This window comes from Colias philodice, chromosome 7 (assembly GCF_061535455.1).
Source record: "Colias philodice isolate Cphi_HAF_F1 chromosome 7, ilColPhil1 Martin Lab GWU primary, whole genome shotgun sequence".
NCBI lineage: Eukaryota > Metazoa > Arthropoda > Insecta > Lepidoptera > Pieridae > Colias > Colias philodice.
This window is the reverse complement of record NC_143092.1, coordinates 5,049,891-5,072,110: the sequence shown is the minus strand read 5'-3', so window position 1 is coordinate 5,072,110 and position 22,220 is coordinate 5,049,891. Positions and strand designations below refer to the sequence as shown.

At 32.3% G+C, this 22,220-nt stretch overlaps 2 protein-coding genes across 2 annotated transcripts; both read left to right on the top strand.

Moving 5' to 3' along the window:
• The first annotated feature begins 397 nt into the window (after positions 1-397).
• LOC149487049 (epithelial serine protease-like) lies at positions 398-8,135 on the top strand. Its single transcript, XM_089697109.1, has 5 exons — positions 398-448; positions 6,238-6,505; positions 6,629-6,727; positions 7,482-7,675; positions 7,890-8,135. Exons 2-5 carry the CDS (start codon positions 6,409-6,411, stop codon positions 7,989-7,991), a joined length of 492 nt encoding a protein of 163 aa, XP_089553235.1. The 5' UTR covers positions 398-448; positions 6,238-6,408; the 3' UTR covers positions 7,992-8,135.
• A 9,158-nt stretch (positions 8,136-17,293) lies between these two features.
• LOC149487048 (UDP-glycosyltransferase UGT5-like) lies at positions 17,294-21,564 on the top strand. The gene is made up of 4 exons (XM_089697262.1): positions 17,294-18,356; positions 19,462-19,684; positions 20,145-20,361; positions 21,108-21,564. Exons 1-4 carry the CDS (start codon positions 17,535-17,537, stop codon positions 21,427-21,429), a joined length of 1,584 nt encoding a protein of 527 aa, XP_089553388.1. The 5' UTR covers positions 17,294-17,534; the 3' UTR covers positions 21,430-21,564.
• The last annotated feature ends 656 nt before the right edge of the window (positions 21,565-22,220 follow it).

Below are 22,220 nucleotides of genomic sequence, written 5' to 3'. Positions count from 1 at the left end.
CCTATGTAAAATGAAAATGTTTTCAGAAAAAAAAATATAGCAACCTAGACGAAAAACGTCAAAACAGGTGACGCAATAACAACATGATTAAGAGTTTTAACCATTTAACCCAATGTTTTGTTTGAAATATTGAAAATAGACCGATTCGTCTCTGTCAACGGCCCCTGCTCTCTGACTTGGATTAATGGGTAACGTAATTAAAGTAGTGTACCAGGTGTGGTTTTTACCCTACGCGACCGCCAGCGTTTGTGCGTATAATGTGTGAAAGAAAATAGGGTTATAAAAACTTAGCGGATAGACAACTTTCATAATTATGACTGGAATTGTGTTTGGATTTTTATGTATGTAGAAATTGCGACAAGCTACGATGTCCGTTTTTAGTGAAGGTTTAAATAAGCCTTGCACGCCCGATTAATTACATGTGAGACCCATGCGTTCATGAATTAGGGTGAGTTTATGTGTGTATGTGTAGAACCAATTTGCGATAAATGTTAGAACAGACGAAGATTTTGTCCTGTGAGTCAGGCGCAAATTTCGTCAATTTCATTTATGTATAAGCTATAATATTACCTAACAATTGAGCCAAGCACATAAAATATTTTTTCCAACAAAACCAGTAGGTATAAATTTACTCTAATATCCAGATGGACAGAGATCTGTTAAACAATTAATAATTTCCAAAAGTTACGTGGATAATTAAGAAATTATTACAATTAGACAAAGCGAGTGAAATTTCACTCTGGAAATAAGCTCTCGAGCCGTCAAAAAAGCTCCGAAATTTTCAAAGGAAAATTAGGTGATTAATCAATTATCCGTAAAGACCGAGACGTGGGATCCCGCAGAGATTCGTTCTGATTACGATCGGATTAGGGCCTAAGACCCGTGAGAGACTCCACATGGAAATCCCTGCTAAGCGACGGTAAGCGTGACCCTTGGAGTAATCCTTACGGGTCACCGCTAGCCTCTATGGAAAAATAACGAGAGATGTTATAATGTTTTTACTTGACTTCGGTGGAGACCAGATAACGGGACTTAGTGGCTGTTTATAAGACAGTTGATTGGTTTTTAACTTTAGCTTTAGCTTTGTCTCTTTATTCTTTTAGCGGTGCGTGTTTAACGTTAGTATAGGTAATATGTGATATCAATGTTTAACATTTTCTAGATATAGCACAATACTAAATATAATAATCTATTTGATTTTAAACGATCAATAAATTAAAGATTTCGGATAAATAATCAGAAATAAAACAAATATCCAGCTTACACCTTTCACTCACATTAAAAAACGACCTTTTTGCTAAATTTTGAAATCACACTAAGAATAGTCAGAAGCTATACATACAAGTAAAACAAATCTTTATACAGTACCATCTGTTTTTAACATTTCACCTAAAAGCTTAGAAACTCTTAGAAGACTTGAATAAAATCATTGTAGAGCCCCACAGGGTATTTTTTAAATTTTTTCATCTAAAGAAAATTTCTTTGTCTGCAATGTCGAACGCAAAACGCGTCCCTTTTTATGACTTAACCAACAATAGTGCCACAGTTCTTGGTCATGAATTTGTCGGCGGAGTCGAAAATTTAGTGGAATCTCTTTTAAACTTGACCTGTTATTTAGAACAGAGGCATGAGTAGAGAAGAATGTTTAGCTACTATACCGTAATATATTAAATATTTGGATTATATAAAGGAATGTATCTACGTCACCATTTGAGCATTTTCTAAGTAGAATGTTTTACCTCTTTACCTACTTAATTACACTTTTCATTCTTGTAGCTGTTAGTGAACATATCAAAATTAACAAAGCATGCATGTTGCATTCACACAATTAAATAAATGCCGATTTTGATATTAACATTAGTAATTATACCACAATTGGCACCTATATGTTTGAAAATATTACTGCATTTTATAGAATTTAGAAATATTACTTACTAACCGAGGCACTGGGCAGTGCATTTCCATTGAATAAATATACCCATATACCATCTTAATAACACATAAAAATAATCCTCCTTTAATTATTAATGACTTCATAATATTACTTTTAAAAGAAATTTCCACTCCACGCCTTTCTGTGTCCCGCGTTCAGTGTGCCCACATCCGTACGAGGGATTACGCGACACCCGCACCGAAGCCGCCGGCGTTTTGTATTATCTCTTAGATTCCTCTTTTATAAAAACAAAGAGACTCTCGCCATTTACGAATTTCTCACTCTTTTGCTCACACGATTGTCGCAACGAGGCCACCCAAGGCGTTTGGTTTGGGTGTGTATAGATTTCATGTTTATCGATAACCTACTACTTAGTATTTCTACCTATTTGTATTTTTTTGTTATGTTTTTCTATAAAGTGTTCCTAATAAGTTCCTTTCATAACCAAAAAAAGTAGTCTTTTGTAAAGTTGAATGTATCTCTATAAATATAGAGAAATCTAGATTATGACTAACCTTTAACCTACTTCAAAAGTTCAAATAGCATAGAAAATAGCCTCATTTCCCGCCATTCCTATCTTCCACAAAACACATTCCTTAAAACAAAAGAATGCATTCACATTATGAATCACAGACACCTTTGGAACTGGACATTCATATAGAAGCAATTTCAAATCAAAAGACATTTCACACTGAACATTATCCAGGTGTAAAAATCTAGACCTTAGCCGGTCAGCATATGGAACGCAAATTATTCACACTCGCTTTTACAGCCTCAGAGCGTGTTCATACGGACATTCTTATTTTTTTTTAATCTCTTAGGTTTTTAGTGTGGTCATAATAATTCACTTTTCAATAATAGTGCCGTGTTAATATATACAGCACTTTACTGTCCAAGTTATATACAATAACAAATTTCTTAAAAATCCGGAAAAGTAGGTATCTACGCGTCAACAAATACAATATCTACCTTTATCTTAGGTAATAAGCTCTGCTGAGAATAAGCCTATTTTAAAGATGACTTTTATTACATTGTTGGTACACTTTCAAGACACCGTACTCATAAAATGGAAATACTTTAGCTTGGGGAGTCTACAAAATATCGTATTTAGATTCACCAGTTTCAGGAATATAATATCCGATACAAACTGATAAGTTTGTATGAGCAGGCTGTTATGCTAGAAACAGTGGTACAAACGCCTTCGTGACCTAGTTCCATTTTAACATTTTCATTTCACACTTTTGCTTATATAACGTGTGAAGTGTCTCTTCTTTCAGCCTAGAATTAACACGGAACCAACCGTGTGTAAAGCGCGGTCCGAATTAACTTTAGTGGCTTATGTTTTTACTATTTATAACAATTTTAGATACCTAAATTATAATAAGGTCAAAACATGTGTGGAAACATTATCAATAGATTATAAATAAATAAATAAATAAATAAATAATGCAATTAAATAATAATGTAATTATCGATATTACACACATTTTAAATTCAGAAATAATTTCATACACATTATCTGTCGTAACCATTCGGACATGTAATTCTAATTTAAGCATTCATAAAGAAAATAAATCTCAAAATCTAAAGCAATTACTTTAAATCAAATGCTCTATCCAACTTAAGGGAACGCAAAAGATTTAATATCCAACTATTTAAAGTTATAGATCTCGCTGTAACTTCTCCTATTAATTAGAAAGGAAATTAACTTGCACTAAAGTGTGCCAACTGCCAAACTATGAACTACTTTGTTACAATCGAAGATGGCGTCGAAATGAGACAAAAGGAACATTACGGACTAAATATTATCCATCCATAATATACCTGATCGTTATTAAGTATATCATAATTAAAATAAATAATTCAGAAACCTTTTTAGGGTTTATTTAATAAGACGCTCGAGTATTTTCTCTCAAATGAAGAAGACATGATAAAAGTAAAATATTAGAATTTGGAATCATTACTTCTTAAATTATTATTAAAACACATTGATTCTTATTAAAGTGTATAAAATGTTTACTCCGGACTTGTTATTCACACTAGATGAAGTAGTGTAGCGCTGTTTTTTCATTACTTGCTATCACTAGAAAATTAAATGTTAACAAAGAGACATAGGAAATTAAATTGAAATCGTAATCGTAGTGTGACATTAGCTGTCACTTGTAGTCTGAATGTAGACGCCTTAAGGCGAGCGGTGATTGGCAGCGCTCGCACGTGATGGAAATTGGAAAATCCTTTTCTTTAATTATAGTTTAATCTGTGCGAATATTATAAAGAGGCCAGATTTTTCTTTTAGTAACGAATAATCTCAAAAACTGCACTATATGTTTTTTGAATTATTTTACCATCAGATAGCAATTTTTTACCGATAATGTTTTTTTTATCCCAATTATATGTTATACATGTTTGTTAAATAAAACTTAATGTTAACATGAGTAATAAGAATTAGATAAGTAACTACATCCGTGCATTAGAGAGAGTAGAGCAAATCCGTTTATTACCGTGAAGATTTTCCTTACATTATTATCGTACTTCAAGTTAAATATAATAAATATTATCCACAAGGTATTTTATTTTTATCAATAGGTATATGTAAATGAAAAAATATCTTATAGAAATTCATTTTGAAACTTAAAAATTGAATTAATTGTAGGATAAAAGGTTTTTGTTCAGTTGAATTCAACAGTATTTTATATTGTACGCAATAGTGAATGTGAACACAAACAAAAGCGTGACCATTGGACATTTCTGTGAAGGAATTTCACCAAAATTACAATATGCTATCTTTTGTTTAAAAGTGGTTTTAATAAATTTAAATATACACGCTTTATTCCATTTTTTTATTATATTTATCTTAATTCTTTCAATAAATAAAATCAAAAACAGTTTAAGGATTTAAATGAAAATTTTCGAAATCTGTTAAACCAAAACTATGCAGTTAAACCAAAACTATGCAGGTAGGTACTTTATCAAAATACTGCACGGACAACATTGTAGCAATTGCAGTTTTTATAATATCTGTAATTTATTTCACCAATTTTTATGGGTTTCAAATTTCAATTCAAAGTCCGTGAAATATAATTTCAATAATCGATTATTTATTACACGTCACGTTACAACCAATTATTTAGTATAATCATGTAACATACGAGTCAGAAACGAATTTTATATTGTTAGATACAGAACAAAATTCATGTAGTCCACGATACAATACGACCAAAATGGTGTGCCTGCAAATGTTTCTGATTATTTTTCTGACTAAGTTCTCAATAGCATCAAATGTCGATATAGAAAATCTCTCCATTTACAACTACCATCTTAGTACCGGTATACCAGAAGCAGCAAGGTTGATGGCTTCTGAGGCCAAATATTTAGCCTACAGTAGTATTAATCAAATTGTTGGAGGACGCGCTACCGATATTAGCCACGTACCTTATCAAGTAAGTTAAATTTCCTTCATAAAACAACGATTTATCAAATAAATGTTAGAAAGAATTATTGTGGTTTTGTTTGATTTGTAAAATATTTTAAAACCCACATTTCATATTGGCAGTGAAGCAGAGCATCTGCTAGTCAATAGTTTACAAGTAAAAGAAACTCTGCATTTTATTGTTACATACCATTCCAATTAGGTACATAATATTTCCGTATTCGGGTTACCGTGGTCTTTCTAGCGTGGAAAAAATTAACAGAACTATATAGGTAGGTCATCTAGCGCCATCACTTTCCGACACTGGAACTAATACTGCCTTAAAATATCATAGACTCAACCCCCTGGATTGAATGTATATTTAAACCAAAATAGAATATAAAATAAATGCTTTGTTACGCGGCATTCGTACTAAGTCTTATTCCTACAGTGATTAATCGATTTGTCTTTGGGGGCGGTGATAGATTTAGCTTCCTGTACCTTATCAGACCGTTAATTTTTTATATCTCCTACCGAAGATTAAACAGGCATCTTGTTCATATAAATAAGATATAAATGGACAAATATTAAGTGACAATATAAATTTAGATCAGTTTTAAACCTAATCTTTTATACTTCTTGTTGGCTTTTATGTGTAAAAGTTCGTCACCAGACATAAATATTGTACATATAGGTGACAAAGACAACGACAAAGGTAACATTAAATTACTCTTACATATTGGCAGGAAAGTTGTGATAATCTCTATCAAATATTTATGTTATTTTGATGGATGATAGAATGATTACTACCTTAAAAATTATTAGTACTAAAATACATTAACCACTGGCCACTGCGCCATATTATTTTTCTATTCAAGAATGTGTTTTCCCCTAGGCAGGTCTAGTTATTAAAGTACTACGTTTGCTAACATCTATTTGCGGAGGATCTCTCATCACCCCTACACGGGTCGTGACAGCAGCCCACTGTATTTTCGACGGTAACACTAGAGCTCAGGACATCATTGTGGTGCTTGGTTCCAGTCATATCTTCTCAGGAGGAGAAAGAATGGATTCTGACGGGTCAGTTATCCATACTGACTGGAACCCTAACACTACAGAAAACGATATCGCTATAGTTTTTATTTCGCCGGTTAATTTTACAGGTTCGTACCGATAATAATTATGTTTTTTGTAAATTGTTTGTGATATCATATTATGGCTTCATAAATTAGTATACATATTTTAAAAAGAAGAACCTAAATAAACAGAAAATGATACTATTTCAGACGTAATTCAACCTATAAGACTACCAAGCCAACACGAACTTAATGAAAATTTCATTGGTTGGACGGCACTCGCATCTGGATTCGGTTTAACAAAGAGCGGTAGGAACGTCATTCCTTTACATAGTTCATGATGTCTTTTACTTGATTTCAAATATAGCAGCATCAAGATTTCCAATTTACTCAAAGGAACAATATAACTGATGGCTTTAACGTGGGTACACTACACGCATGACCTCCCCTCAATTAAAAAAGGTCCAAACAAATATAAAAGAGTGTGTAGGTTTATGTACATGTTTGTCAAGGTATTACTTCGAAACAATTAATCCAATTAACCAATATCACCTTCGAACACTTTATTGCTTTACTTTTACATGAAGCTAAGAAACTTGTACTACGATTCCTAAAAATTAGTTCAGACTTCATAAATGCTGACAGTTGACAGTACTATTATGGATAAAAGACTGTCTCCCCGTAATATAATTACGTTTATAAATCTGTTAAAATCTTTAATTTCTAACTTCATTAACTAACAACTTCAAAGCTAAAAAAGAACGAAATAAATAACATTTATTATGCTATTACACAAAAATAATCTTACGAAGTGCTACTTATATACGTTTTGGCACTTAAGAAATAACCTAGAGTCAATATTTTTCTGTATATATTTAAATTCTTAAGCATCTAGTTAGTTGGAAAATAATTTTACCTATAAAGTAAAACCACAGGAGACGCGCAATTAATGGGATTTAATATGCATTGTGCTTTAAATTTAACCCAAATTAAGGCTTAAACGAGTTAAGTTATAATTCTAGGAATCATTTAATTTAATTTACAGCAATTTAACTTTTATCAGGTGGTACAATTCCTCGAAACCAATACTTAAATTCTGTTCATCTGAAAATAATTTCCAATGAGCAATGCCAAGCAGTGTATGGTGATATAGTACGAGCAACTAATATATGTACTGATGGATCGGATGGGCGGGGTACGTGCAATGGGGACTCCGGTGGCCCTCTGACTGTTGATAATAAGGGAACACGAATCTTGGTTAGTGTTTGACAATAAATTAATTAATAATAACGAGAGATAAAGTTTTAATCGCGACCATGTTTATACTGGTAAAGTCGCGATTAAAACTTTATCTATGACAATTTTAATATATTCAGGGCTGTGAATATAGTTAATTTTTTTATTAATACTTATTAATAAGTTATATAATACGTGCGTTCGGCTTTCGAATAATCACCATGTTTTTTTTCAGATCGGTATTACCTCATTCGGCGCAAGCGCAGGTTGTGACAAAGGTTTTCCAGCTGCCTACACCCGAGTCACTTCCTATGTATCCTGGATTCTCACTATTTAAATAATTATTTTATTAAATTATATCACTTTCTACTTATTTTATTATAAAACAGTTTTATTTAAATCATAATATGATGTAGAATTATGTTTTCTGTGAAGTGTTCATTTCATTAAATTATTTATAAAGTTTGTTGAAAGTATTATTAAAATATAAAATAACAATTTCACCGATACACGGTGCTGCTTAATTAGTACATTTACCAACTGATTGGAAACCAAAATTATGTAAACAGATTTTGATTGAGTTTAACATTAGTTAATATAAGCAATATTAATGGATCTATTAATTAGCACTACACTAGTACAGTATTATATTATCTGTAGTACATTGTATTGTTATTTTATCCTTTATCTGAAGCTGAACAATACCTCCCCGAAAAATCTCTGTTGTACGAAATCAAACTCATCTGGAACACACACTTATTGAATGTGTCAAGTGATTCTTGATCTAGAATAATAGCAATAGAATAGGAATTCTTTGCTTTTTGCATTAGTGGCACTCCTACTCCTTGTCACCGAGTTTTTTTAGACATTGCTCGATTCGAAACAGTCTCAACGTCAACGCTTTACATTAGATAACAATTATTGTAACTAAAAATAAAGCTCAAAAATCGATACGTAGTAGGTACACAAAATTATCATCAATCATTAACACAATTTGTTAAATTGCCATTGATATAATCACGTATATTCATTAAGTATGGATATTATTAGCACAACCACATCCATAATATATTCAAACTTAGAATATTAGAATATATTGGACGCCATTTTGCCTTGGCACTCTCTCGATACATTATACTAATATGCTGCTAATAGTTACTGATAAGTTTAAAAGCAAACTTATAAGATCACATCAGTTCACAACCGTGATATTAAAATTGAGTTACTGGGGCTTTTCCTACTTGTAACCTACTTATTAATATAAGATCAAAGAATCCATCTTATTAACGTATCCTCGGCGTTATATTATGTAATTTAATCTAGGTATTGCATCTAGTATTATGCTTTTAATATGAGCTCCACGCTGATTACAATAAGAGTATCTGAGATAGCAATCCGAAAAAGGTGTGATAATTCCGTTGTTTGTTTCTCTAGCAAACTACTTTAAATTAGATTTTTACACTATCAAGTAGTTGGACTAAGAAGAATTGGTTTATTATTATCTACTCATTAAGATATTTAGAGTTCTTGTTCTAATTTCATAAAGTATAGTGAGGTAGTAAAAAACATTGTGCAAACTGCTTTTGATTATTGTTAATCCTACATTTACCTATGGAACAGATTTATTGCATATACTCGTATTTTCATAAAAAAACGGTCCAAAAATAATGTTCAATATTAAAGCATATTACTGTAGCTATCATTAACAGTAAAGTCAAACATATGTGGCAGTCGTTCTGATAAAAATACACAATACTTATACCTTAATAAAGCGAAATAAGAATCATTAACATTGCAACCATTAATCACTATTATCTTTGCTTTAGTTCCTCCATAAATAATGTGCATTGTGATTGCAGGATAGGCACAAATAATATATTATTCTTGCTTAAAATTTATTTATGAACGTTTATACATATTTATACATATAGACATATAGATACTGTTTTTATACACAGTCTACAAGAAGGTATTACAATGGTATTAGGTACATATGTATTTTGCGATAGGCATACGTATCCTTTAAAATTGTAAACGTTGAACTTATAAAAGTTTGAGTATAAAAGAAATTTGTAACAAATAAACAGGCTTTAACATCGAATAACAAGGATATCTTAACGTAGCCGTCAAACGCGTGAAAAATGAATAAGGTTATCAGAACGGAGGAGGGGAATAATTGAGATCTTCACAATCGAGATATGATGGATCTCACACCTCTCCGCCATTAAATCGCTCTTCAAAGGGTAAATCTATATTTAAGTGCCTCGAAGTTCCTACTTGTAATTACATTTTTATGTTGTCGAGGGCTCCCAACTTGGTCGTGGAACTAATGCCTCTTACAAATTCGAATATAATAGAGCGTTTGGGGTTGCATTTTGATATCTTTTTCGTTTCTCTTTGTCTGTATAGATAATACCAGATTATTGGTGATTTAGCGTAGTGGATATTCATTATAATTTATTATATACTAATATTTTCTTTTAGATATAATTCCTAACCTAGGTACTTATAATATAGTGTAGGCCGTTCAGCCAGCTGCAGACGAATTGATTAGCTATGTAGTTACTTCTTTCAATAAAATATTCCTATCAGGTTTCACAATTAAACATGGAGATGTCATAGCAATATATATTATATATGTAGTTTGAAGTGATAAGATCGCTTTTCAACGATGAACTTATGAAAAAATGTTGTATCCACTATCCAAATATTTCGTTATTTACGCCTGCCTGAAGTTATGAGCAAAAGCGGTCATTTACATGAAACACAAAATAATACTAGACTGCTGAAAGAAAAATAGTGCGATCATGTTAAACACTCATTTAACCACCCGAATAATTGTCAAAAAATGTCATTGACTAATAAAAAAAAATTCTTTTTCATAGCATTTCGATAAAATACCTATGCGGAAAAGTTTTGAATGTCTATAATTTGAATAATATTATCTTAATAAACCCCTACGGCATACACAAAGATATTCAGTCTATTATTAACATTCTATTGATATTAAAAATTATTTTGCACAGCCCTGACACGAAAGCTTCGAGGATAGCGTAAAACGTCTCACGAGTTCTGACCCAATCTGTCTTTTCAATAACTGGAATGTATTTTTATTCAACCATAATCAATGATATTTATATCCGAGTTTTATACATAAGATGTTTTAAAAATTAAGTTTTAAATTGAAACTGTACATCGGTCAGTACTCTTACAATAATTGAAAACCTTTATAAACCATTTCTATGATGCATTTTCTGTATTCAATATCTATTCAAAAAATCATTATTTTTTCTGATACCACGTAATATTATGAACTTTGTGTTATGTATGTCGGGTTGTATGATAATAGAAAGTAATAATTCTCTCGTATGTACTTTATTAATGTAACAATTGTAAAATAGTAATTAACAGAAAGGATTGTATAGAATGCCGTGTAAAATGTAAATTGTAAATCAAAGATGTCTTCCCGAATAACAGTGTTGCCAGGTGGCTCTGTAAGTTGCACAGATTATAAATATCCAATCTATGTCGCCAACACTCTCCCTCGTTATAAATTTAAAGGTTCAATCTATTGGGAGGTTTTCTCATCCTAGTACTACGACGGATTTCAATTCTGGATGGTGTAGGTTCATGTGTATCTGGAATTGTTTCTGGTACAAGGGTTTCTGGTTGGTAATTTCCTGGACTTGCTACTGGCTGTGTAGATGATCTTCTTGGTGTATGTGTTATTACTGTAGGGCTAGGTTGTATGCATTCTTTTTCAGGTGAAGCTGGTGTGGGTGAACTCTCTTGCAGGTGAGTTGGTCGGTAAGTATCTGGTGTATTAATATTCTCACTCAAGCATGATGTCCTTATTATCTGATCAGTATGTCTGTGATGTATCTTTCCATCTACTTCCACCTCGTAATGTAATTTTCCTTTCCTCTCTAATATTCTTCCAAATTTCCATTTGTTACTATCATACATCCTTATTTGTACTCTATCTCCTGGTTTAAACTCTTTGTATATCTTTAATTCTTCATTGTTGCTATCTCTAACTTCTTGTTTTCTTTTCACTAAATCTATTCTTGTTCTATATATTCTTTTAAACATCATTTCTCCTGGACTCTGTCTGTCCTGTAGAACTATTAGGTGTTTTTCTATACATCATTAAAAATCTTTGTAACTTATCTTGTACAGATCCTTCTTCGTTCATCATTGTTTTAAGTTTATTTTTAACCGTTTGTACATATCTTTCTGCTTGACCATTTGTAGATGGGTGAAAGGGTGCTGTAAACTTTGCTTGTATTCCGTTTTCCTTTAAAAATCTTAACATTTCCTCTGATCTAAATTGCCTTCCATTATCAGATACTTGGGTAACTGGTAAGCCAAACGTAGTGTAGATTTTCTTTAAAATATTAATAGTAGCTGTAGCTGTGATAGAAGTAGTAGGTATTACCTCTAACCTCCTCTAACCATTTTGTGTAGGCATCTACCACAATAAGAAAATATTGATTCATGAATGGTCCTGCGTAATCAATATGAATTCTACTCCATGGTTCTTTCGGATATTCCCAGATGTGTATAGGTACTTTAGTAGGGTTGTTTTTCATTAAACAGCATGTTTTACACTGCTTTACCATGTTCTCTATATCTATGTCTATATTTTTCCACCAGACATAGCTTCTGGCTAATGCCTTCATTTTCACAATACCGGTGTGAGCTGTATGTAGTTCTTTTAATATTTGAGGTTGTAACTTTTTAGGTATTACAATTCTTATGCCATAAAATATGCAATTGTTTTGTAGTGAATATTCGTATAGTCTTCCTGTATCTTCTCTTCCTGACTGTATATCTATGTATAATTTCTGTAACTCAGGGTCAGTGGCTGTAGCTTCTCTTATTTCCTTTAATGAAACTGGCATTTCTGCAATTTGATTTAGGTAGAACGCTTCATCGTCTGTCATTGTCTCATTCCTTTCAGTTGTATCTGTATATTGTATTCTTGAAAAATAGTCGGCATTCGCATGTTCTGTAGTCTTCCTTAATCGTATGTCATTTTCTATGTTTTTATTTAATGTAGCTCTGTAGTCGGCACATAGTCGTACCTTTCCATTATGTTTCATCACAGGAACAATTGGTGTACCCCACTGTGAGTATGTAACCTTTTCTAATATGCCTTCTTTTTCTAATCTGTCAATTTCTGCCTCTACTTGATTTTTCAATGCAAATGGTACTGGACGTGGCTTTAAATAAACTGGAACTGCATCTTCTTTCAATTTAAATGCGGCTTGATAATCTTTAATTTCACCTATTTCTTCTGTAAATAATTCTTTATATTCTTCTAATAATGTTTGTAATTTATTTTTGAATTCTTTTTCTGTTATGTCTTGTTCTTCCTTGTATATTGAATTTACTTCAAAATTTAAGTTCAATTTCCTAAGCCATTCTCTTCCAACTACAGTATCTACTTTGCGGTCAATTACAAAGATTCTTCCTTCAATAACTGTGTTCTTATACTGAATATTTAAATTACAAGTTCCTAATGGGTGTATTATTTCTCCTGTATATGTTCTTAGCTTTACTGATGTATCTTTAAGTTTCAAATTATTAAAATATTTTTCATAAAAATTTGTCGAGCATGTAGTAACTGCAGCGCCTGTATCCAGTTCTAAATTATGTATTTTTCCATTTAATTGTAAGGTTATGTTAAATTTATCACTCTGTATGTTATTGTTAAATATCTTATGTATTTCATATATTTCATCTTCCTCGGTGAATTGATCTTGAACTAACTCAATTTGTTTTTGTTCTCTGAAACATACCGATTGTATGTGTCCCTTTTTCTTACATTTCTTGCAAAATAGTTTATGTTTCAAACGACATTGCCTTGCTGTATGGTTTTCCTTCCCACATCGAAAACATTTTATCTCTCTCTTCTTCTCGTTATATGAACTGTATGATTTATTTATATTTTTATCTTTGTATGTATTTATATTTTTAGGTTTATGTATGTTTGTATTATTTTTGAAATAATTTGATTTAGTTGAAATTTTGTTAATGTTTACTTGGCCAGAACACATTTCTTTTGTTTCAGCTTTAGATGTCTCAATCGCCATTGCAATTTTAATTAAATCATCAACCTTTGTAGATGAGCTTTCTTGTAATAATCTTTCTTTTATTTCTGAATTCCGGAGACCTCGTATGAATTGTACTCGCAGATGAGTTTCAAATGTGCTGTGTTCGCAGCTTGCGCACTTAAAGTTACATTTTCCCCCTAGTTCTTTTAAACCAGCAACATAATTTGCAATACTTTCACATTCGTATTGTTGTCGTAAACAAAATTTGTGCTGTTGGGCTACTTCACCAGGTTCAGGTGCAATATGGTTTTTCAATAATTGTATCAGTTCATAATATGATTTGGTTTTCGGAGAATCAGGTGCTGTAATATTTTGTAAAACTTGATAGTATTTAGGACCAATGCAGTTCAGAAAAATCTGTGATTTTGTTTTATCATTTGTAACTCCTTTTAGGTTAATGTAATTTTCTAACCTCTGTAAATACGATGCGAAACTTTCATTGTTTTCGTCGTATGGTTGTAATGTAATTCCACTCACCGATTTATCCATATTTTGTAATTGTTGTTGTAATTGCGCTTGTTGTACTTGAATTCCTCGAATAGTTTCTAACATTTGCGATAATACTTGCCCCAATTGCTGTTCCATTTTGCGTATTTGTAATGTATTGTATATTATTATAAAGGAAAAAGGAGGTTGTGAAGCGGGTTATCATCACGGAATGTGGAACCCTTGGAACAAAGGAAAAGGTGTTAGGAGCACATGGGTCAATGTACGCACGATGTTCTTCACTCGATTATTTGTATTGAATTTCCACTTTCTCGTCGCCAATCTGTTATGTATGTCGGGTTGTATGATAATAGAAAGTAATAATTCTCTCGTATGTACTTTATTAATGTAACAATTGTAAAATAGTAATTAACAGAAAGGATTGTATAGAATGCCGTGTAAAATGTAAATTGTAAATCAAAGATGTCTTCCCGAATAACAGTGTTGCCAGGTGGCTCTGTAAGTTGCACAGATTATAAATATCCAATCTATGTCGCCAACACTTTGTATAACACATTTGCCGCACAACTGCCTTATTATATTTATTTGAGTCTTGAGACTATCAAATACGATATTCCAATATATTATACTCGAGCCCAAAAGCCTAAATACTAAGGCCTAAGTTTTTTATTCAATAAAGACGAATCTCTAGACGATGCCACTGGAGTACCGACAGGAATTTATCAATAAACTTTCTAGGTTTCTACAAAATAACGAACATTTAAATGAAAATGGGTACGATGAGAGGTTTTCAATTTTCATATACATCATTTTAGTATTTGTTTGCTTATTATCCATATTCGGATGTCTGCACGATCGATACACCAGCTGTTTATAATTACATATAAGTACCAAGGGTAATTCAAATAATATCATCCACTTAGTTTGCATTTTAACTGGTTCATTGGTCAGCGAAGAACCGAGGATCTTGGTTCGATTTCCGGAAGGGATAATTTAAAAATTGGTTTAATCTAGAAAGCTGATCACCTAATAATGTGTAAAGAAAATCTATCAAGTTTAGCAAATGCATACCTACTTGTGCCTATCCGAAGTGGAATCGGCACTTTACTTTCATTTTATTGTGATTTTATGTATGAACGTATGTGAAAATGTCAATAAACATTTCTCTGAACATCAAGACATTCACATTCCATAAACCCGTTATATCTCAGCTATTTACCAACTGCATAACGGTATTACGTGAAGTTACGCTGACGTTAACCATATTGTTAACGTAACGTTAAAATATATTTCTTGTAACAATTCAAAAATGATACAAAAAAGTGATCCTTTTACTCCTCCGTTTTTTTTTCCTTTTCTAGTTCAGAACCCTAAAAACATAGGTCTATATTAGTTATGAGTTATGACTTACCTATGTATTAAAAAGATAGAGCCAAAAATATAAATATTATCTGTTAAATTTTTAAAGATATGTTATAATATCATTAATTATTAATTATCGATATTACAGACTAGATACATATCGTTTAGGTATTTAAAAAAATGTTCAGATAACGTAATAGGTATTCCACTATCTAAATTCCAATTTATTTTCAAATGTGGACTTTGATCAAATGCGAAGTACCTATTCACAATAAGCCTGTATTATAGCACAGACTAATAATAATATACTACGTATTATAGTATTATTTGTAAGGACTCGCTTGATAAGATAAGATGCATTGTCCGAATCAATAGTTGAGATAGGTCACTTCTAACCGACGCAGACGTTTTTATTTATTTATTAAAGGAACTCTAAAAAATATTATGTTTTATGAGGAAATAATTTAAACTCATAAAAACTAATAAAACCGCACAAAATATTATATTAAATAAGAAAAAAAGGTTTTTCACCAAAATTAAAACAAATATTCCTTGTAATATTTCTGTTCATTATCTCCTTTTCTATAAGGTATAACACTATACAGTGTGTAGGTAATCGTTAAGTGTGCACAAGCAGTTATTCTGTAACTATTGCAGATATAAAAAAACTTTAAACTGATATCGAAAGCCCTTTACCTAATGAGTAAAATGTCAATAATTACAAAAAAAAAACGGAAAATATCCAAAAAAATTAACTACATCAAACACATTTTAATTTTAATTATTATTAATTATTATCAATTAATTTAGTATGAGATATGACTATTCCAAACATGTAATATGCAAAATTTTGGTTCCTTGGTTTGGTATTACTTCGCAATTTTTAATGAAAATTCATTTAGAAACTGTAAATAGAGCTCGATGTGGAATACAATGGTATTCCAAAACGAGGACGTCACTTCGAATATTTGCTTTGAACACAAAATGTAAGGTAAAATATAACTATGTATCAGAGTGTTTAATGTAACTTTTTTGGATAACCCGATTTATTTAAAAAAAGTTATTATTGTCATTTTACTTATTAGGTAACGTAGGTACTTTCAACATCAGTTTAAAGTTTTTTTTACACGCTTTTTATTAGCTTCACCTGTATGTTTGTTTGTAACCGACTTCTTTGGGCGCGATTTTGACCCACTTTAAACGGCCAGATTTCGTTCAAACTTTGTAGATTTATTGAGGACCGATGACAATACACTAATTTGATAAAATTGTCTATTTTTTAGTTCGGTTTTCTATAAAAAGCGTGTTTTTTAGTTTTTTTTTTTAACTATTATTATTATTTATATCTGTAATATTTACGAAATAATCGCCTGTGCACACTTAACGATTAAGTACACCCTGTATAAATTCTCGTGTCATAATATTAGTTACCATACTGCTCCGAAACGGCTGGACCGATTCTCATGAAAATGTTTGTGCCTATTGGGTAGATCTTAGAATCTATTTTTCATACGTAATGGAGTAAGGCAGATCAACGTTTACCAAGACCGCTAGTATTATAATTATATAACGTTCAATCTATAACAAAACGTCGCGGTGTAACAAACATTGAGTAGATATAATTAATATTAATAGAATTTTAATTAAGCATACAACCCCACCCCACTTTTATCAATAATTGACAACAAACATTATCGATACGGCTTTATTTACCACTTCTGAGTCAGTCGGGAACCTTCGGCTGGTTCCGCAGCACGCTCTGCAAAACAAGGTCACGGCAGTGACGACGCGCGGTCACCGAATATTTTTGAATATTACGACATAGCTACATCGTCAGCGGCATGATTACCTCATAGCATCTACCTATTATTAGCTGGATACGCAAGCTATATGCATAGCTTCCATTAACGCCCTAGTAACCTCCGCGCCGCGCAACAAAACGAACGTCCGAAATGGCAAAACACAATGCCTTCCTTGTCTTTCTCGTTGCACAAGTGATAGCTGCACACAGCTACAGAATACTCGGCGTATTTCCTTCCCTTGACCGAAATAACTACCTCACATATAGACCACTATTCCGTGAATTGGCGATTCGAAATCACGATGTGACTCTCATTAGCCACTTTCAAATGCCAAACGCACCGGATAATTACAAAGACATATTATTGAGTGAAAATCCAGTGTACAAAGGTTTATCTTTCGAGTCGGTAATCGTGAATGAGGTGTCGCGGGTTCCGTTCGAGACGTTAGTTTCAACTAAAGCCGGGAACGACGACTGTAAAACGCTTATGAATAACAATCAGGTGTTGCACATGATAAGAACTCGACCTCAATACGATGTGATAATAGTAGAGTCTTATAACAGTGATTGCGCTCTCGCTCTGGCGGCAAATTTGAGTGCACCGTACATCGCTTTCAATCCGCAGCCAATTCATCCCTGGCATTTCAATAGGCTAGGGATCAATTTCAATTCAGCCCATGTTCCTCAGTCACTGTTGCAGTACGGAAAGCAACCTTGGTTTTTTGACCGATTGAAGAGTTACGTTTTGTACTTTATTACCCAATGGGTGTATTACATTGGATCACAAGTGACGGACCATGTTTATTTGTACAAATATTTAGGTGATAACCTACCCACGTTGGAAAGCATCGCTGCCAATGCAAGCCTTGTGTTTGTAAACACACATCAATCGGTTTTCGGTGGGGTTGCCAGGTCGGATAACGTAATTGATATCGGAGGTATACACATCAGGCCTCCTAAGATTATTCCCACGGTTAGTATCAATTAATATTGAATGACAATTAGCTCCTAGTATTTAATATAATGACCACAATAGAGCGATATGCACACTGCTCATTGTGCGTAGTGGAATTATTATTGTCCATATTACATAACTAGAGACTCTATGTACAAAGTCTATCGAGTTTTACAAAGTTTAATATAAGACCATAGGTATCTACAAAATATATATAATTAATTAGAATGCAAAGGTATTATGTTTTGATTGAATTAGGATTTCCTACGGGATGCAATTTTTGCAACCCACATAATATAAGATATGATTTAAGTAATATTTAGTTACACGTTCTTTACATTTTTCACAGTAATAAACATAGAATAGATGAGATGACTCAGGAATAACAGAAATACAGATTCTTAGAAAACGTAATTTTAACTTATTTTGTAGGTAGGTTCGTTTGTCACCTAAATTGAATGGTCATGAATAATAAAGTATATAATTAATTATGTACAGTCTAAATATTTAGTTACATTTATTTGAAACAATGAACCATTTAAAAAGACTGGCTTCTAATCACAGACATGTATATACATGTCTGTGCTTCTAATAACGTCTATAAAAATATATAAAATTAATAAAACGCAACGGTAATAACAGCTACTGCAGCGGGAGAAAGTCCGATGTCAGTAACCCCTGTCTCTAGAGAATTGCGTGGAAAGTATGTTAACCAAATAACGTCTACTCTTATGTGTTACTTGACCAGAAAATATCTATGATTAACGATACCTTCCCTTTAATATTGTATTGATTTGCATCTAGAGAAAATTTTAAATTTTCCGCAAAATATGTACACAAACGCAATATGTTATCATCGATATTTAGAGCAGCAATGATGTCATTTTTTAAATTTACTGATCATTGGATATAGAAGCATCATAAATAATTTACTGAATACTATAACTTAGGTCCTTATGACACCCACGTGTATGTTAACGTAATAGAGACAGAAATATCTAATGAAATATATTTATCTTTTATCAAATAAGACACACTATGAAATAATCTGTATGGCCATCGCATCGCTATTCTAGTATTAATTTAGTTAAAGAATAATACACTATCTCTTCAACAATTCCAGGAAATCGAGAGATTCATAAACGAGGCAGAGCACGGTGTCATTTATATGAACTTAGGTTCAACAGTAAAGGACTCAACACTACCGAGCGATAAATTAAATGAACTGCTATCAACATTCGGTAAATTGCCTCTTAGAGTGTTGTGGAAATGGGATGGGGGCATCGTAGAGAATCTGCCAAGAAACGTTATGACTATGAGATGGCTGCCTCAATATGATATCTTAAGTGAGTATCATAGTCTGTACTGATATTCAATTTTATAAGTCGAAACGTACATTCGTAGCGGACTATTACTTTTTATATGTGCTAATATAACGTGATCAAAGAATATTATTTGGAACTAATGTTTATTCATTCAGAACGTTCATAATCAGGTACAGAGTTCGTGTGTAATGTATTATAAAAACGCGTTATGTATTCGGTTTCTTATATAAACCAAAAAAGTGTTTCGTGCCATTGATTACTAAATGTACAAAATAGACACTATAAAAGATGAGTTATTACGAAATTAAATCCTATAAATTAGTAGGTACATCCTTATAATAATATGTAAATAAAAATTACAGGTCCATATTTGAATGTTTCATTTGTAAGACTTTAGATTTTGCGATATTGAAATTTAATTCCAAACTTTATCGTGAGAGCTACAAGCGCTATTTCTTAACATACCTGTTTATAATTCCAGAACACGAAAACGTGAAAGTATTCATTTCCCACGCTGGCATCTTGAGCACCATAGAAGCACTCGATGCTGGTATCCCGGTCATAGCCATTCCATTATTCGGAGATCAGTTCGGAAATGCTGCAGCCTTAGCAGATGCAGGAGTGGCTACCATCGTCTCATACCAAGACTTGAAGAAGGAGTATCTATTGGACGCTATCAATGACGCATTGGATCCAAAGTAAGTAGAATTGGTAAAGGAATAAACTGAGGAAAAGGATAATAAAAACTTTTTGAACGATCCGATTGATTTCTCAATTCATTATCACTGATAGTTAAATACATAATATAATCTAATTGAGATATAAACAGAACGCTTAGAAATAATTTGCGCCTATTTGCAATATATAAGAAGTGTAATTTTGCTTGTAACATTAATATAACGAAGAAATAAATGATTTTTTTTTTTTTGTAAAGTTAGTGTAAAATGCCGCGCATTTTAAGAATGGTAAAATATTCAGACTTGGTGAATCAAAGCTTCTTCTAAGAAGTGATTGTAATATATTCTTTATCTTATTCGAGATTCGATAGAAACTTGAATAGAAAAACTCCAAGAAGAAGTCACTAAATCGCGATGTATGCAGTACAATAACCTCATGGTTACTGTGTTTCGTCAAGCATGTACCGGAAGCAAAATTCCGTTTTCTCACGTTGTCTAACGCGTATTTTTTCTTAAGAAGTCTGCTCTTTTATGTATTTTACGCAGAACAATAGTTTCTAAAGCAATATGTTTACATGCAATATCAAAAATAACACTAGAGCTGTTCTTTTATGACATATGTATTGTATCTAGATATAAAAAAAATACTTAACTTATAGCAGTACAGCATTATATTATCTGTGATTAGGTATAGCTAACTACTAACATTCTGAAAAAAATTAATCAGTAAAATATAAAAAATCTCAAATGAGCACTCAAAATTTCAGGTCCCAAGAGCAAGCGAAACTCGTCTCAAGAATGTGGCACGACCGTCCCATGTCCCCCCTTGAAAGCGCCATCTACTGGGTCGAGTACGTAGCCAGATATCGCGGCACACCTCAGCTTGTAGCGACATCTACCACGGTTCCTTGGTACCAACAAATGCAGCTGGACGTCCTTGCCTTCATTGGCATCGTCTTTTACATCCTTACGTGCGTTCTTTACAAGTTATTAAGCGTATGCTGTTGTTCCTGCTGTCGAAGCGATGTCGTTGTAGAAACCACGGAATTCAGCGAAGAAAGGAAATCAAGAAGAGTCAAGTTTGAATAGACGTGATTGTTGAACATTAGTGGTGGTGTGGAAATACCATAATAGGTACTTAATGAGCGATGTATGAAATGTAAATTGTTAGACTGGTGTTGTTATTTATTGTTCATTTTTAATTAAACAAGAATTTTATTTTTATGTTTATTTCTTTACCAAATTCACCTGCACGCCGGCTTTGATTCGAGGGAAAAAAAATTATAAATATTGAACTTTCTAACAGTAAAATACAAGATATAACAACAATATCAGTAAAAAACTTTAGATCGATGCAGCTTGAGTTAAATTAACTACCAAATATTACTACTTATTTAATTATTAAACCAATTACCTGGTTATGAACTCTCCTTCTCTTTGTCGATTTATTTTCTGAAAACACAGTTAAAATATTCCTGAAAAATATGAATTTACAATAAAAAAACAACACAACAAAATATACAACAATAACAACTTAAATGGAAAGTTTTTTATCTGTATCAATGGATAATCTTAAGTCCTATTTTGCGTTAATGGCTAGTGTAGTACACGAATCAACAAAAGATAACCTTAATACAGACAGGTACAACTTTAAAACCCAGTTTTAGTAAAAGACAATTCATAGTCATGGTGATGGTGACACATACGCGATAAATCAAAGTATTATTGATAGTACTTCAATATGCGCCAATCATTTTATTGGTATGTTTGATACCCGGTATATTATTTATGAGGTATACACAAGCTTTCCGCCCGCCGATTCTTCTGCGTGGAATTCAGTTAATGTCGCCCTTAACAGCTGAGGCCTGAAAACTCGAAAA

What these genes read in the sequence shown, in the direction of transcription:
- LOC149487049 (XM_089697109.1), top strand. Translation starts at nt 6,409, where the DNA reads ATGGATTCTGACGGGTCAGTTATCCATACTGACTGGAACCCTAACACT. An exon ending in TTCGCCGGTTAATTTTACAG is followed by an intron (nt 6,506 to 6,628) that starts GTTCGTACCGAT and finishes ATACTATTTCAG; the next exon opens with ACGTAATTCAACCTATAAGA. An exon ending in ATAAGGGAACACGAATCTTG is followed by an intron (nt 7,676 to 7,889) that starts GTTAGTGTTTGA and finishes GTTTTTTTTCAG; the next exon opens with ATCGGTATTACCTCATTCGG.
- LOC149487048 (XM_089697262.1), top strand. Translation starts at nt 17,535, where the DNA reads ATGGCAAAACACAATGCCTTCCTTGTCTTTCTCGTTGCACAAGTGATA. An exon ending in CTCCTAAGATTATTCCCACG is followed by an intron (nt 18,357 to 19,461) that starts GTTAGTATCAAT and finishes CAACAATTCCAG; the next exon opens with GAAATCGAGAGATTCATAAA. An exon ending in GCCTCAATATGATATCTTAA is followed by an intron (nt 19,685 to 20,144) that starts GTGAGTATCATA and finishes TTATAATTCCAG; the next exon opens with AACACGAAAACGTGAAAGTA.